This window comes from Nilaparvata lugens, chromosome X (assembly GCF_014356525.2).
Source record: "Nilaparvata lugens isolate BPH chromosome X, ASM1435652v1, whole genome shotgun sequence".
Lineage (NCBI taxonomy): Eukaryota > Metazoa > Arthropoda > Insecta > Hemiptera > Delphacidae > Nilaparvata > Nilaparvata lugens.
In genome coordinates this window covers 85,425,950-85,445,035 of record NC_052518.1, presented here as the reverse complement: position 1 = coordinate 85,445,035, position 19,086 = coordinate 85,425,950, and the positions used below count along the sequence as shown (strand labels likewise).

Sequence of the window (19,086 nt, the reverse complement as noted above, 5' to 3'; positions counted from 1 at the left end):
ACCACGCAAATTCAAACGAAATACATGCCATAATGATTATTTATTCTATACTCACTTTTGCACCCACAAATATTGAGAAGGCAAGGTACTGAAAAGTCTATTGAACAAACTACTAACGCCTAAACATGAACAAATTGCATAAATATTGCCAAATATATAATAAAGCAGAAGATGTTCATTACATAATGAGAAAGCTACTAAAAATGCAAGTGATTAAACAACAAATAGGTGAAAAAATGAATTGCATGTAATTATCCAGCCAAATACAAACTTTCAACCTTTCCAACTCTGATACAATCACAAGATTTTTTCTCATATATAAGAAAAATCTACATTTTACCTTGTTTAAAGCATAGCCACAATACTTTTAGTTTATTTCAACCAATAAAACGCGAAACAGTTATAACACTAATGTAATAAATATTGAATATTTTTCAATACTCAACTGATAATAATTATTATTCTCTTATTTTTAAAGCTAATTTTGATTGGAATAATTCAGAAGTTACAGACAATACAGAGTCTTGGGTACGAATGGATATGGTTCTGATTGTAAATTCTTATGACATTTTCTCCTCTCAAAGACCATATTTTCAAATCAACATTTGTATTGATTGTGAATGAAAGTGAGGTAATTTTATTTATGAACCTTATTCAATAATATAATACTGATAACCATATCACAAATTGTAATTTTCAAGTCATAACCATTTGAAACAAAAAAAAAATATTTAAATTCTTATTTTATATGTTTGTCATGTTGATTTATACTTTGAAAAGTATAAACTACTTTGAAAGTACAAGTTGAGTTGTGTTCTTAAAATACAGATGTAAACTTTTGGGTTTGAGTAATATGGAGACCTGTACCACTTTCCTAATCTATTAATATCATATAATTTTATGTACTCAAATTTTAGTGTGTGATGTTCTATGCATAGCTCTAGTTTACATTGACATTGTCGATTCATGTATTTGTCAATGGCAATAAAAAATATTTTATTTTGATTATTTACTTCGTAAGTTGTTATTGATATTGAAATTTTCTTGATTCTACCTGATTGCATAATTCCTTATGCAACTCGTACCTGCATACAGCTTTACCGTGTTTATTAATTTACTATTTAAGTAATAGTAAATTTCTATTACTTCATGAGACATACAGTAAAATTTTTAATATGTTCTTTCTCTGAAGCCCTCAAAGAAACGCTAACCATTGTCTGGCGCAAACCACTTGTGAATTAACCCTATATATTATGCCATCAGTGGATGTTATTAGTTTTGCAAAATATAATACAAATAAGAAATACATTTCAATTTAAATCAAATATTTTTCTAACAGGATAGTGACTGTGGTTAATTTGGTAATTATTCAAAATATAAGAATTTGGTATTTTAATTTAAGTAAAATATTTATGAATTAGGTGAGATCTATGTTGACTTTTACCTTTATCTCTTTGCAATAAAACATGTCTTCCACAATATGATGTGGACAATGGTATATGAGATCTCAAATACTATTCTTCTTATTTTTATGAAAATTATATGATCAAAAAGTGTGCCACGGATGAATTATTTTTTTCCAATCATCAATAATAGTCTACTCAATAATAATTGGTTCGAGGGTGAGTATTGGGTTGACTCAACTTCTGCACAAAATAAAAAACATGTTTCCCCAATGTAATATTCGAATATTTCGATAGTATCGTATGTTATTTTTTCTTTAAAAGAAATGTGCCGCTGACACGTATGAGGTATTGGGTCAAAACATAGTGGAGCGACGAAAGTAGAATGTATCAGAGAAGCTAGCATAGAGTGTTTAATAATGCATGGCTCTGAATATCTCCGCTTCCATCTAACCTACCTTCGCCGCTCCAATGTGTTCTGGCACATACATGCATTATTTTCAACACTCTCAGCTACCTACCAACCATAGAGTCTACCTTAATTTGATGAATAAGATGATCAGCAATTGTGAATGACTCTTTTAATTTTATCACTGTACGTTGACTATGTTTAGAATGATGCGATGGCGGCACTCACCTTAGTGATGGGGCCCTGAGCACCAGACGAGAGAGACAGCGATCGCTGCGACCCTGGACTGGCTTTCGGCTTGAACGCGGACATGGACTGTGACACACCATCAGCCAGGATGAACTGTTCCCTGAGCTCGACGTTGGTGCGTCCTTTGGCTGTCATACGGCAAAGGAACGGAGCGAGAAAGATAGAGATAAGAAACGGTACGGGTGAGAAGACAGAGACAGATGATGAAGAAGGCAGGGCGGGGACTGTGGTTGTCGCACACTTCTAACAAAATCGGCAACTCATGCAGGATGGGAACTAGGTGATGGTACAGAAATAACTAATAAAAATCGGGAACGGTCGACTTTGGAAATATCACCGATGAAGGAGGCATCTTCAAGCACAACATTAGGTCACTAGAGTTTTTTTCGACTTCACATAAAAGACTACATTTTAGTATTTGAATAAAGAATTTCTTATGTTTTGCTAACGATTAAGAGAACATAAATATCGAGTGGCCTGGCTATCACATGCTAATGATGACCACATAAGTCTATGAATTGAACATGGGTATGAGTAGAGGGAGAATGATTATATCAATTTAGGGTCACTTGGGTTAATTTTTATAGTATTTTTTTGCTAATAACAAAGAAACGATTAATATCCATTGACCTCATGCTAATGATGACCATGTCTATGACATTCATTCAAGTCTTATGTCGTTGAAGACTTGAACGTGGGAATGGTAATGGTAACTTTAATTTTGGGCCACTGAAGTATTTAATATTTCTTGCTAATGATGAACACATAAGTTTTCGAGTTGGGTGTGAAAGTGATAATGATAATAGAGTATCAATTATTAGCAGTAAGTTATTACGGCCCATTACAACTCATTTCAAGAAAAACGAATTATCCACGATTTGATATTTAGGAACTTGGATACGACAAAATATTTTCATCGGACCCTGTCTATTCCACGCAAAAAACGTTGACCGCTTTCTTCTTTCAACGACATTATGGAGTAAACAATTATGATGTAAGAAAACGATACTAATAAGCACGTTTTAATTATTTCACGTTCTTAAATCATAATATAGAGAATGACTGGCTAATTTAAGTTTATTGTTTGGATAATTTACAATATATTTTTGATGATGAAAAAAATTGGACAACTATAAAAAATATTTTGATGCACGTATTTGAATAGAGATTTTACTATCCTTGTCAAGGATGCGGGTACATTTATAATCTGTGATATTTCCTGAGTCTCAAAGGTTTCATTGTAGGATATATTAAAGTAGTGCGAATGAAAATGAAACATCAAAGCTGAATATCTGTAGCATGCATTTCAAAATAATCATAATTGAAATTTGCTTCAAACTCATTTTTTCGAAAAAAAATAAAACTTAGTGCATTCTCTAGCAGAAGCATGCGCTATACTAGCGAATGCGATTTTACAAATGGTAGTAATAAAACCTGAAGAACTTCAATTGCTTAAAATTATTCTTCCCGATGAATATTTGTGGTAAGAGAGTATGATACCCAGAAAAGTTTCACACTTGTGCGAGGGTAACAGGAGGTATGAACTCTTCAACAATTTAATTCAGAAAAATTATGGATGTTGTCACCTAGCTAACCTATGTACGGTAACTCAATTGAATAATATTTAGGCCTATTGAGCAATGCAATTCGTATTGTTCAAAATGCTACACAAAATTAAATATGCTCCATTGTCTTTACATATTATTTTATTCTGAATTATTATCAGACTCATATCTCTCAACTATCCATTTTTTAATACAATAATGTCTCTCAAATTAAGAGATTGATATTTTAAGAAAAACTTCAAAGAACTAAACAAGGATTTTATTCATGATAATAACAGACAGTATTGAAATATAAGTAAACAATCAATAGATAAACATTTTGGATCGATTAGTATGATTTAAGTGGATGCAAGATAGACAGATGAATGACATTATCAATCAATAGAAAAAAGCAATCGAAGTTCTACAGTTTCTAAATTAAAATGAGAGCTAGAGTCACTACAAAACCAAATTTCATTATTCATTTTGATAAATATCAAAGTTAAATATGTGAGAAATGTGAAAATAATAAAGTAGGCTTGCACGAAAATTGAGTCAGTCAATTCTAATAAGTTGAATAATGAAAATTTATAATGAACTTGGATTTTAAACTCTAGAGTACTGTAGAAATGTTAAAATTATTAAGCTAATTTCATACATTGTTTCATAAAATGAAGCTAGAGTACGATATGTAAGTTAATAAATATACTGTAGATATTATGTACTTGATAATGTTTGGTTACATTACTAATCGAGGAATTACAACACTCAAAATTAATACAAAGTAAAATACTAGTTGCACAAAATATGATAATACTACACACACAACATGAAATGAAGGTAGTAAAACATAGAACAATCCAATAAACATTTGCAAACCATGACAGACACACTGGAGAATTTTTCAACTAATAGTAAAGAATGTTCAAAACCGAATAGGAAATGCGATTAAAATAATAAAAAACGCTGAACTTTGACAAAAACCAAATAATACAAGCGTTACTGTAAAAGAAAAAAGAATAAGAAAAAATATTGGAAATGAAGATACTTAACTATAGCGCAAAGATCTTTCAAGATCTAATAAGTTTCCTGAAAACTGATGGAATAGTTCCTTCTAATTTTAGTTTTGAGCTCAATCGAGCCTTATTAGGAAACTAATAGGAAGGAAGGTAAAAGATAAGGATTGAGTGTGTATGATCGGGCCAGGCATGAATCAAAATGAATGCACAATCAGAGCTGTAAGCTACTAGAATTGATATGATGTAGGTAAGGATTGATAAGGTTTATAAAATTAAACAAACATCCAATTAATAATTTCATGCCTTAAATAACCATATGCCAGATCCGTAGTAAAGGCAAAGGGTTAGATGAGCAAGAAATCATAAAGCAAGCAAGTAGATTCTAAAGCTATCCTAACTAATCCAAGAACCCAAAGTTAGACGCATTTCCTAAAAGCTTTTCGATATGAAAGATAATGAGACCTAACAAAATAAATGGAAGTTATTTCAATAAAATAAGTCATATATAAATAGAAAACTACCGATTAGATTTCGATTGAAGTTTGTTTATATTTGAATTAATGTTTTCCATAGATCAATTCTCTATATATTGGCCAAAAATAATTTCGAATTTCTAAAGAAATTCAGAATTTCAGCAAAACGGATGCCAGATCTGGTTGATTTCGGAATGAGCAGTAAATCTATAAAATTGAATTGAAAATAGTTTTCAAGCTTTCCCAGCATTTATACTGTATACTTAAAACTTTCTATTCCACCTACTGGTTTTACTGTATCACAAGCCTCATGAGAATCAGGCTCGAAGGGCAAAGGATTTGTTTTGAATAAAAATTTATTCCATTTTTATTTGGTATTATCGCCTTCAGTCATTGTTCAAATTATCCTTTTCAAAAATAATTAGAGCAAAAATAGGTTCTATTGGCTACATAAATCTACTTAACAGTATATAAGAGAGCTAACTTCTATGAATTATAAATAAACATAATATCAAAATCAGACACAGAATGCACAAAAATTAAAGATGAGTGTATAAACGAATAGATACATTCATGCAAATTGAGAATCTTATGGAACATTCTATGAACCTATATCTGAACTGTGATTGAAAAAAACATATACATTCCTTATATTTTCAATATTAAGATTTACGCATCAAATATTCTGATATAAATATAACTGATTCTCTTTTAAATCATTTAGAAAACCATTAGACAGTATACAATATAGTCCCTCCACTAAGATTAATAGGTAAATACAAATAAATGTATTCATCTAATAAATTCTCTTTCATCCAGTAAATAACACATTTTATATAAATAATTGAAAGTGATTAGAGGAATGGACCAAGATTATATGAATACTTTTAGTTTCCAAAATAAGTGTTTTTACATATTCAAAAAGCCTACTTGAAAGTAAGATAATTTATTCACCTTCAAATTATTAAAAAGACTTTCTTTATTTGATTCTCTCAACAGGACTTTTCTCATCCAAGAATTGTCCATTCAAAATGATGAGACTAATCTAATATCAATATTTATATTATTGAGATACTTGTCATTTTAACTTTATGAAGGGTTCAACTTGAACTGATTAACCTATACACCGACTTTTGTCTCTTTACAATATTTATAACGATTTCAGTCTAATTTACATCGATATTTATAATAAAAAAACCTACATAGAGGGCACCAAGGTTCATGTTCCTCGGGTATGAATGGATTCGGAATAGGTAGCATCTCAACTGTATTTGGAAATATTACACCGAAAAGATTTGGTTGTATGGCAACAAAAATCAAAATCAATTAGGGAAAAACAATATGCAGACACAAACACAATAATCAATGAGGTGCGGCGAACAAATCAACATATTCAACACGCATGTGAATGAAAAACACACACACACACAGCATGCAGAGGATATGTGAAGGTGGCAGGGAGCAAACAGAACCAATACAAAATTAATTGAACGATGAAAATAATTTTGTGCAAGGTTTGTGGTGGGTAGGGAATGTATGAGGAAAAAGAAAAAGGGAGAAAGGTTCGATTAGTTTCTGCTAATTTAATGCGTTCAATCAATGCGTCAGTAAGGCGTTTCTCCTTGTTCACATAGACCCTAATTTATTTGACAAGTTAGAATGAATAATTGAAAACTTTTTGTGTTAATAATAGAATATTATATATTTTCAATCTTACTTCATTCATTATTAACTATATTTATTTGATGTTTTTTAATGATCTTTTATTATCAAAATTGTATGCAATACAATCAATATTGATTAGAACAACTAGTGGAGGTAAACAAGAACCTGTTTTACTATAGTTTGTGCTCTGTTCAGATACATTCAAAATAATAGATATGTTCGTTTATTATTACACGGTTTCTAGTATTCTACATCCTACAAAGTTTAAAAGACTATAATAAACTCATGATTGAATGAAAATAATATTCTAGTAGAACTCTAAAGAATCAAAACCTCATAGGTTTGAATTGATAATCTAAAGATTAACAGTTATGAATGATATCAAGCATTGTATTAATAGAGGTAATATAATTAAAGAATTAATATTTGATCAAAAATATGTGATTTGACTGCATATTGCTTAATTCGTTTTTGGTGGAATAAAGAAACCCGTATAGTTTCATACGGATCGGAGTTCATTAAAAATTTCATTTGTAGTGACACAAAAATTGTTTTTATTTTTTATTTGAACAAGGAGTAAACGTCATCAAAATTAGATACTCTCAATAGAAGCTTACATCAACTTATTACATTGTTAATATTACACAAACAGAATACATACAATTTATTTGAAAAGCATTATGAATTTGGGTAATATGTTAATCTGGAAATTCTCACACACACAAACGAAAAAGAAAAGAACAACCTTCAAGTGGATTGTATACCTCGATTCCTCGATAAATCCTCTTAGGTGGAGTCCAAGCACTGATCAGATAAATGATTAGATACGGTAGATAATAAGGTTAGGTGGGGTTACAGGTTAAAATTATAATGCATCGCCCGGTTAGCCCTTTGTCCAGTTTCATTGAATCATGAGAACGAGTATTTTTTCTATCTCCATAAATGAAGACTGAAGTTGAAAACTAGCAAGTGTTGTTAATACCCATATCGTAGGAGATTTTACTGTTAAATATGTTTGAAGTCACCTTAGACATGAATCATTCCATGAATGATATCCAGTTCTTACAGCTAGCACGATGCAATTATTTCTTTAGTGCTTCCTTGTGAAGACTGTAGTTGATTATTGCCTTGTTAGACGTACATTTTTCTCACCCCTCGTATATACATAATTTTTAATAATAAGGAATATAAATGTAATTACTTTGACTATATTATACACCAAATATTTAAATATTCTGTGTTTATCCTATTATTTATACTTATCCAACCTTGTTAATAATGTCATTCAGTTTCAATCAGGTTAATCCAATTAGTAAATCATGTTTCCTCGAGATTTATTAATTTTCCGAGCTTGAGAATAAATTTCAATAAATTTATTGTGATTAGTATGATTTTTCCAAGGGTTTACAGGAACAACATCAGTAACAAACAAATTTTTTAGCAGATTGATTCAGACTTTTGAGCAAAAACAAAAACATTGAAGTGTTTACATATCGATGATTTTTAAAATCTTTCATCTGAAGAGTTCTGCAAATGAAGGGTTGAAGATGTGAAGCGTTAATAGAGTTTTTTTGATAAGGTCATGACTATTTATAATGCATCGTAATCATTATTTTAGAAATGTTATGTTTTTGGGAAATTCTTATTCAATTGAGAAATGATTTTTTTTTACTGAGCTTTCTTATATAATTTTCAATTGAAACCCGGTATTTGTTTTTTTAGATTTTCAATTGAGGAAAACAAGTACAAGTACAAATAGTACAACTAACGTGAGAATAACTGCTACAAAATCTGTTTGTTACTGTGAATGGATAAAAATTCTAGAAACTTACAGCAAGTGTTCACCTAATTTCATTTGAAAAATTGAACTCATCAACGATGAAAATAGAATAAATATATATACACACACCATATTTATACAGCAGAAGAAAAAGATAGTAAATATGTAATAAATAGTCCCAAATAGAGAATTTTCAATCAGTTGGAACACTTAAAGTTCAGCATGGAATTTTAATACATAGCGGAAACATATTAATGATAAGCACCCTTTTATACAGCAGTTCCTGTATAGTAAATTCAGAATTTCTTATTGAAGTTAAAGTCTCCAATAAGTAAGCACAGCATATTGATTTCAGTTTGTTGAAAAAAATTGGTATTCATATAATTTTATTGGATTGAAATCTATAACAGATTATAGATGGTCCAATACAAATTTCATTCACGAATAGAAATCAAAATAGACAGTGATACCACTAACTGTGGACGATTTTTTAATAACGTGTAGGAGTTTACACTTGGCAGTTTATTCATCAAAATTAGACTTGTCTCATGAAAATGTTGAATAAATTTTTCCATTATTTATATCATTCAAATTCAGACTGTAAGAATATTACTTACTAATAAACTGGAAGAGGCAAATAATTTTGATGAACCAGTCCTACATCAAGTTTAGCTACAAGGATTGTCATACTTGAACACATTGCTAACACACCAGAAATGTTCAATGAATCTTGACCTGCCCTCAGACTGCTGTCCTTGACTGCTTTAAGTGCAGTCTTCGTGAGATTAATGAATTTTCAAAGTTATTATTATCTTTTAACAAGAATGGATTACATATTCTCCAATAGGCTGCAAATAAAGAGAATGTCTGAAAATGGATTATTGAATAAATGGAATTATAGTTGTAGAACTCACCCCTGCATGGATCGTTCTTGACAAGGAACTCATCAAGTGCAACCCATCCACCTCCAACTCGCACCATAACAGTTGAACGCAGGATACGGACCAGTCTTAGCTTTTGACTGTCACCAAACTAAAAAGCAAAGCACAAATAATTAGAAAGTGCAAAAAATGCAACTAGAAAGTGAAAAACAAAAAATATCTAATTAAAGAGTAAAAAATATATAGGAAAGATACAAATAAACTATTCTAATTGTTGATTATGAACGGTACAACCAACTATTATAATTCTTTCTATAGATGTTTCAGTCTACCCTTAAGCTGGCAACCATGGTAACGCTCAACTTGGCTACCCTTACGCTGCTGCAATTTCAACCTTTTTTTATCGTAACTCAACCATCTGCAATTCAAGTTTAAAGCTGCTACGAAGATTTCATGTAGCAGAACATTGTAATCCTTTCTACTTCAAGATTTTAATAAAGAAAGGTAGGAAGATACTAGTCCATGTTGCAGGATGCAGTCATTCAGATAAAACTGATCTACTTACAAACATACTTTGGGTTTTAAAGCTATCGAGAACCGTATATAATTAATCAAAATAAAAAGTTGATGACAAACATTTCAAGACGATTTTAAAATTATAAATCATATATAAATCCTCAATCTGTGATGATCCCTCAACGATTTTTTTGTAGGAATAATATAATATTAACGAAAATCTAAATTGATATGTATCATCTACTATGATAAATTCTGAATAATTATGTAAGGTATTCATTAGCATTTGGATGTAAGAAATGTTTCCATTCCATCTAATAGAATATTGTTTATGAGAAGTATAATAATTCAAAAAAGTGATTCAATTAATCTGAGAAAATCTAAAACGAATTAACTCGAGATTCTCGAGAAAGTTATTTCTATTTTTTTTAGAAATGATTATTTTATATGAAAAATTTCAATAAGACTGGAAATGATAAAAAGTAAATTCGTATGGCTTTTGTTGGTGGGGAGTCCCTTTCGGGAAGGTCCCACCGCCTGAATATATAATTTAACACGTCAATGGGCCTTACTGTCATACTTCAGCCGGGACCGACAGTTTAACGTGCTCATCCGATAACACGGGAGTGATCTGGTTAAAAACTTTTGGTAGTGAGAGGGTTTGAGCCCAGGATCTCTATGCTGCTACGCAAGCACTCTATCCACTAGACCACGGATCACTCCACTTGAAATAATGATGAAACTATGCTTTCAGACTATGTAAATAAGTAATATTACCAACTATTGAGTTCAAAACTACTAATGGCTCACTTGTTATACTAATGGCAAACTGTTACATAAATTGAGATGATCACCAACTGACCGTTATGATCAAACATGTCGGCAACGGCTGACATCTCGAGCCGACTGGTGTCAAACTTGGTTCGAATGATGCCATCGACGAAGTCGTCTCTCGGGATCAATCCGTCGTTGTTCTTATCCATCTTACGCATCAGATCAGTGAGGCGCGACTTCTTGTGGTTCATGAACTTTAGGAACTGTTTGCAAACAAATAAATTGGGTAAAACTATAATATATCGGAGAATTGGTGATTAATTTACTTGTTTCATACTATCCATTTATACTTAATTTATTAATTGAAGAGACTTGAGATTTTGTTTATATTCCACTTGATTCCAATAAAAATTATTGTTTTACAGCTGATGATGTGTGAGCACACACGAAAGCATGCTCCTGTAGAATAATATTTTTTATTGAAATAAAGTGGTATATTGACAAAACCTCAAGTCTCTTAAATTATGGAAAAGTTCCACAACATCAATATCCACTCTACAAACTTAATTTATTGAATAGAGACTGAATTTTAAAAATGGTTCTTTTGAGCTTTTGACATAGTTTATTGGTTACAAAATTAGTTTGAATATTTTATTTAGCAGAATTCAACAGCTTTCTTTCTTCATAAATTGGACTAATTTTGTTTCAGGGTTACCAAAAATTCTTTACATAAGCCGAATTGAATAAGTAAAGAGTTTTAAACAGTTTCATTTTTTCAAACAATGTAGTCAGTATCAACTTTTTTGGAATTAGTATTTATTTAACGTTATTCATCTCATTCATTCACTTGAAAATGTCATTAATATGTCGAAACAAGTCCTGAGCAATACAGTAAATTATAAAAAATTGTACTTTGATTTTTCAATTCTCATCATGTAGAGTAAAGACATACAAACGTTTTTCATGTAAAACATTTTGATAGTTTATAGCTAAATACAACAATTACACAAAGATTATCTACTTATCATAGCTTTGCTGCTATGACAGATCAGTTGGTCATATATCGATCACTTCAATTTCATTTATGTGACAGATAACTGAATAAAATTCATAATTAATATCATTGCTGTACTGTACATAACTTATAACATGTACTGTAATAACTGTTGTACAGGTAGCTGCAATGTATACAATGATTCATGTACTTTACTTGTATTTAGAAGATCGATTGTAATGATATGGAATAGAAATACTTTCAAGCTTTTAATCTCTTTCAGAAACATAATATTCTATAGTAGTTTCTTTGTCAGAGTAATGCTACAGAATCTGTAGCATATATATCTATATATGTATATATATATCTGATATAGGACGGAAAATTTAAACCCAGAAAAACACAAATTCTCTCACCATAATCACTTCAGTTTCTATGCTTCTATATTTCTATGCTTTTGTAAAAAGGAATAAATTTCATTATTTCATTAGAATTTTATTTATTCCATTATTCCTACATATGTTATGGAAGAAAACAAGTGGCATAGTGGAAGAGGAGTGCCACAATGTGTTTCAGATAATTGCACTAACCTTCTTCCTCCATTGGTCCCATGAGAAGTTCTTGACCCTTTCGAGTTCTTGGAGATAGTTGAGTCGTTCCTGCAATCTGCGCTGTCTCTGCCAAGCTAGGAGCCAAACACCCCTCCACCTATCCCACAGCAAGCGGCATCGTGGGCTTCTAAACACCGGTTCTGATCCCTTGCTGCAATTCGCAATAAACACAATTATCATTCAATAAAAAACTACAAAACTGTAATGCAACACTCATCAATAAATAATCAAATTTTAGCTTATATGAACTACAAAAGAATCACCGATATATACATCTTCAATCCTACAGTATTTTTAGGATAGATATCATCCCCGAATATTGAACGTTCTGGAGTTGAAAAAGGTAGAGTTCAATGAAGAAAACAAAATCAACATCAAAATTATCACCACTAACCCCTGAAAATATATTTAATGTTATAGTACTTTCATGATAAAAATTATTCTTCAATAATAAGCTAAATCCTGAAACTCAAAAAAGTACGGTTCAATACAGAACACATCAGCCAAAATTATTACCAATAACAATGCATACATCTCAAATTAAACAGTATTTTTAGGATAATTATCATCCGTGTTACAAGACACATACGTGTTTTTACCAATAGCAATGCATACATCTCAAATTAAACAGTATTTTTAGGATAATTATCATCCGTGTTACAAGACACATACGTGTTTTTACCAATAGCAATGCATACATCTCAAATTAAACAGTATTTTTAGGATAATTATCATCCGTGTTACAAGACACATACGGTTTTTACCAATAGCAATGCATACATCTCAATTAAACAGTATTTTTAGGATAATTATCATCCGTGTTACAAGACACATACGGTTTTTACCAATAGCAATGCATACATCTCAAATTAAACAGTATTTTTAGGATAATTATCATCCGTGTTACAAGACACATACGTGTTTTTACCAATAGCAATGCATACATCTCAAATTAAACAGTATTTTTAGGATAATTATCATCCGTGTTACAAGACACATACGTGTTTTTACCAATAGCAATGCATACATCTCAAATTAAACAGTATTTTTAGGATAATTATCATCCGTGTTACAAGACACATACGTGTTTTTACCAATAGCAATGCATACATCTCAAATTAAACAGTATTTTTAGGATAATTATCATCCGTGTTACAAGACACATACGTGTTTTTACCAATAGCAATGCATACATCTCAAATTAAACAGTATTTTTAGGATAATTATCATCCGTGTTACAAGACACATACGTGTTTTTACCAATAGCAATGCATACATCTCAAATTAAACAGTATTTTTAGGATAATTATCATCCGTGTTACAAGACACATACGTGTTTTTACCAATAGCAATGCATACATCTCAAATTATACAGTATTTTTAGGATTAATATCATCCGTGAATACTGTACTGAGTCCTGGTACTCTTCAAAAGTTGGATACAATAGAAAGCACGAAATAAACACTAGCTAACAATAGATACTGGATCCTAAATTATGTTTGCTAGAGCTTTTCCTACTAATCAAGTTGAATTTTGAAGACAGGTTATCCCATATCAACTGCAACTTGATCATTCACTGATATTCCAAGTATTATTAATTTCATTAATTGATGAGTAATTAGTAAAATAGAAGGTTTTAGACCAAATTTGATTAGCATATGTTTGGCATAATATATTTTTTATGAAACATCTATCTACTTAAGTGTTCCCAAGCAGGTTAATAAAGGTGAACACATACTTAAAAATAATTGTAATGGAATAATACACAGTAATTATTTCTCTGTTATTTATAGTAAGGAATTCATCATAATTTTAGATTACAAATAAATTATCTATCCATCAATGATGATAGCACATAATCATATAATGATTGGAAATAAAAATACAGGCTTAGCCCTTAGAACGCTAATCTACAAAGAACCCACCGTCATACAAATTTTTAAGGTGATTCTAAAGTTAATGGAGTGTATTTTCCTCATTATTTTCATACTACAACCGAACCACAAAATATTCCCATGAAAATGAATAAGCAAACGTGAGTGACAAATTTGCCATACCGTAACTTCTAGTATCTGAGATTACATTATGATCAATTTATTATAATTCAAAAATATGTATAGTTACTGGAAAATCTAGTCTAAAGTCTACACAAAACGTAGGCCTACAATGTCATAGTTGAAACCAAACTACAATACAACGCCAAAGACTTATCTGTTTAATTAGTAGGCCCTAATGTGTGAACATTACGGGTTTAAGATGATTTTGTGAACAAAAATTCTTATTCTGCACTCAATATTTATTAATTGATTTTAATATTTATTGCTCACTGCCATCCGTATCAATGATTATATTTTCAATAGCATGAAAACTAACACAAAAAATTAATTATGGAAGGTTAAAAATAAGCTGGTGAATACAATACCGCTTACTAAATGAGTCATATCTGCTGGTATCCAATAACAAATTCAGCTAAAATACAATAATGACATTGTAATTCTTCAATTATAAAATTGTCACAAACTTTACTACATTATTATGTTACTCAACTCCATTAAAGGACAATGATAAATACCAAGCCAATACAGCTAGTGAGCCAGCAATCTGAAATTTATCAATTCTTTAAATTTCAATAAATACTAGGCAAACTTCAAATAACTCATTACAAGCAAGCTCTGCAAATTTCCAAAACTAATTCTGATATCACTTTTAAGCAAGCGGAGGAAACCAAATTCCAATAGTTGGTCAATTACCAGAATTTATTTAGATGTAATGAGTGTTTTACGTACCTGCCCTTAGGTGGGAATCTTGGCCCATAGTGTGGCAGTCCCTCAGCAGGTCTCAATTCTCTGGTTGGGCTCGATCGGCTAAACGTGGTAAACAAACACAAAAGCATGCCAATACAGAAAGAAAACAAACAGGTACTGACAACACTACACAATACATGTACAGCTATTATCCACTTCTCAATTAACTATGAAAGATTAATATTATTACTATGAAATTCAAAACTATTATTTCTTTTTGAAATAATACAACTGTATTCTACACCCAATGGAACTACTAGTTAATTGGTACACTATCAAGTTTAAAGTGGGCTATTCACTGTGAAATTAAATAAAAAAACACTTCTAAAATGTATTTCAATGTAATGAAAAATGTAATCTAATGACGTGTCAAAAGAAAAACCGGAAAGTTTGCAATTAAAAATATTCACAGTAAAATACATGTTTTCATCTATGAATTAATTTTGATTATTTTGAAATCGAAAACATCAGTAGGTTCCATTTTCTTCAAAAACAAAACAAATGTAAGCATTATTAATTTCAATCCCCAGCTTCATGTGAAAATAAAGTTTATATAGATGATGTAGTTTATTCGTGGGAAAATGTCTTTTGATTCATTGAGTTTTCAGTTTTATTGTACTAAAAAAAATAATAAAAAAAGAGAACGGTTTGAGTAATTTTTGGATAAAATAAATAGAAAGGATCAGATCATTGTAGTTGAAAACAATATGAATGCAAGGAAAAACACTTGGAATGAAAAAATCACCAAAAAATAAACTTATAGAAGCATCATATCATCACAATTTTAACAATCTATAATTATACAATATTTTAATAATGAGAAATACACCATGTTGAAGATTCAAAATAAGTAAGAAAGATGATGAAAGTTATTGATTCAATGAGACATGAATGGACAAAATAAAAACATAATGAAGCATTAATGGGAATGCTTTACAGTAGATTATTATGATTGTGAGTTATTATGGGGGCTGACAATATGCAGATTGTCATGATTCAGCAGGATAGTATATATTAAAGATTATATATTGTGATTTTGGCGAATTTATGTCAATAAGTAAATGAAATTATCCATTCACATGAGCCAGCCCCCAATTAATTCACTAGTCGCATAGTTTTTCAGAGGTAAATCAGAACACATTGCTTTCAATTGAAGTTTCAAATTCTTATTAAAAGCCATCGATTCCACTTCAACCGGGAGCAACGAGTCCTATTAAAAAAAATAATAATATGACTAGAAATAGAATTGGGTCTAATAGAAGTGTTAAAAAGCGAAATGGACAGTATTTCTATGTATAAAAAGGAGCAAAAATATTTTGTATTAATTTAGTTAGAAAAAATGAGGACAGAGTTAAAAACGTTGTTTAGATGATACATTAGCTGCAATGTAGGAAGTTGAATGAAGCTATTATTATAATAATTATAATCATTATGACGAGGAAATGGATCGAATTATTGAATTAATCGGTATCAATGAGTCAGTGATTCTAGTCGAGTTAATTTGAACAGCAGACTGATAATATATTCAATCTAACCTTCCACGCCTTTCAAGGAGATTGTCTCGCGATGCTCTCAAACTGAAGGAGGGAGAAAGAGAGAACAGAAAATTCAAACACAATGCAAACAATCACAAACAAAAATACACTCTAAACCACATTCATAGAAGTCAGTGTTGCTTGGCTTTATATCAATAGAGTTTCATCTATAAAAAGTAATGATTAACCTTGACTTTATTATTAATTATATTTTTTTCTTGTAAATACTTATGAAATAACATAAGTAAAATCTTTAGCACAGCACAGTGTGAGTGGCAATAATTATTGGATCTGTAATATTTGTAACCAAGTTTCATTCTCAACATTCCTGGAGAAATATTTGTAAAATTCATTGTAAAATATTTTCATATCATATTAAACAAAAATATGTTTTTCACGAATGGAATCATGTTCTTAAACAATACTTTACAGAAATAAAAATTGGTTAATTTCATCATACTCTGGTAACACGTGATGAGATTTTCTATGCAAGCTAACTATTTGTTCACAATACAGAAAATGCACATTGAATAGTATTATCTTTCATAGAGAATTTTTAGATATTTTAACGTGACCCATGAATTCTTACATTATAAACAACCGTACTTGAGTTTCTAATGAATAACCAAGCAAACACTGAATCTATAGAAACCTCCACCACAAACAAATATCCCAATGAACTCGCATATGATCCCTTGATCCCTTTCTAATATTATAATAATAGAATACCCCTTTTCAACTAAATGGTCGAATACCTTGTAACATGCAGCCCAGAAAACAGAAGAATAAAGCTGAATTTAAAATTATTTCATTTCGTCACCGAGTGAAGAAATAATAAATAAAAAGCAATGCAATAGAACTATCGCCATACTGCAATGATGTAACACAAAAAGCACACATGAATATCAGCAATGTAACTAATTATTGAATGTAATTAGATTGGAAAGCATTAGAAGTTTCTATGAAATTATCTGAAAACCCAATACAAAAAGAAAAGATAAACTGAATACATAGAATATTTCTACAGTTGATTGTTGATTATCAATTGCATAGAAGCTACAAACCTTTGATTTACGTTGGTGGAAAAAAATGATCAATAACCTCAATAAGAATATAACAATATCACCGTCACTCTTATAAATAAATATACCCATATATTGTTAATTAAAATTGAATATTTTCTTTGTTGATAGGAAAATTCAATCAAGCTATTAAAAAATGTCATAAATAACAGGATTCCTTTTCTGACTATACATAATAGAATACAGTTATACAGAATATTAATAAGCGTTGTAACTCAAATATTTATTTGCAAGTATCGTCTAAATTGAAGGAAGAAAGCTTCCTCTATTTGATTTTCTAGCAACATTTGGTTAGCAAATAGAATTTCATGAGCAATCTCTTAATTTAGTATTAATCTTCTAAGCTTAATATATTCTTCAAAGGTCACTCACAACTATCCTTACGGGGGGGGGGGTGAAAGAGCATGTAATTGGCAAAACTCTAACAAAAATCAGCAGGAAGCATCGTATATGTTAAGCATGTGTGTGAATTAGCGTGCGAGCTTTGCTCAAAGTGCTATATACCTGTTCTTGCGTGCTGTGTCTTGTAAATCCAAAGTGCTGTCCGTAAGCTCGTCCTTCCTGATTTGTCGAGAATAGAGAGAGATAAAAATATAAATTTGAAGAGAGAAAAAGTAAAAATGTATCTCTTGATCATCTAATAAACTAGAAATTTTCAATTCCAAATTAACCTCTTAAGAGTTTTGGAACTTCTCATCGAACACAACTTTATCATGTGTCTGTAAGATGAACTTTGTGCAGTGCAAAATTTTTATAAGTAAACATGCGTAAAACTTTAATACTCATATAAAAAAGATGCATTAAATAAGTCCAATGAATATTATCACCACTAGAATTAAACGTACATAATCACCAATAAATAAGGATAAGGTAATTATGAAACATGGATGTAAGATCAATTGATATTATTAGCAAATGACAGATAACTGCAAATAATTCGTTTACATTTTGAATGGATGAGAAGTGATTTTACACAAAAATTGTCAATCATTTAACTTTGTCCTATACAACAATATTATAATTTGTAGTTAATGAGAGAAAGAAATTATCCATTCAACTCATCGGATTACTCAGTTCGGTCTAAAAAAATCATGGAACTTTAATTAAATTGAACATAAAAAAAATTATGGGAAATTAATTTCCAACATTTCGTAAACTACCGGTATTGGACCTCTAATAAAAAGTATTTACCGGCTAGAATTATTTCATATCAATTTTCATATGGCATTGATTTTACTTTCTGTTTCATAATTATCTCGCACTGTAACCACCCATTGAAAAGTTTGTTGAATCTTTCACTTATACTTGAAATCCTACTTTATAATTTCTATAAACCTCTCATTCAAT

General features: G+C 30.3%; 1 protein-coding gene across 1 annotated transcript in view; it reads right to left on the bottom strand.

The window, feature by feature from the left end:
- The window catches only part of LOC111045140, a 192,677-nt gene that overhangs the window by 11,752 nt on the left and 161,839 nt on the right, over window positions 1–19,086 (bottom strand). Inside the window, exons 66-73 of the mRNA XM_039442087.1 lie at window positions 18,244–18,300; window positions 16,658–16,699; window positions 15,105–15,182; window positions 12,298–12,469; window positions 10,770–10,976; window positions 9,457–9,574; window positions 2,041–2,189; window positions 56–119 (exon numbers count right to left, since the gene is read on the bottom strand). Of these exons, the coding sequence (XP_039298021.1) occupies window positions 56–119; window positions 2,041–2,189; window positions 9,457–9,574; window positions 10,770–10,976; window positions 12,298–12,469; window positions 15,105–15,182; window positions 16,658–16,699; window positions 18,244–18,300 (887 nt within the window). The remainder of the gene's footprint in view (window positions 1–55; window positions 120–2,040; window positions 2,190–9,456; window positions 9,575–10,769; window positions 10,977–12,297; window positions 12,470–15,104; window positions 15,183–16,657; window positions 16,700–18,243; window positions 18,301–19,086) is intronic.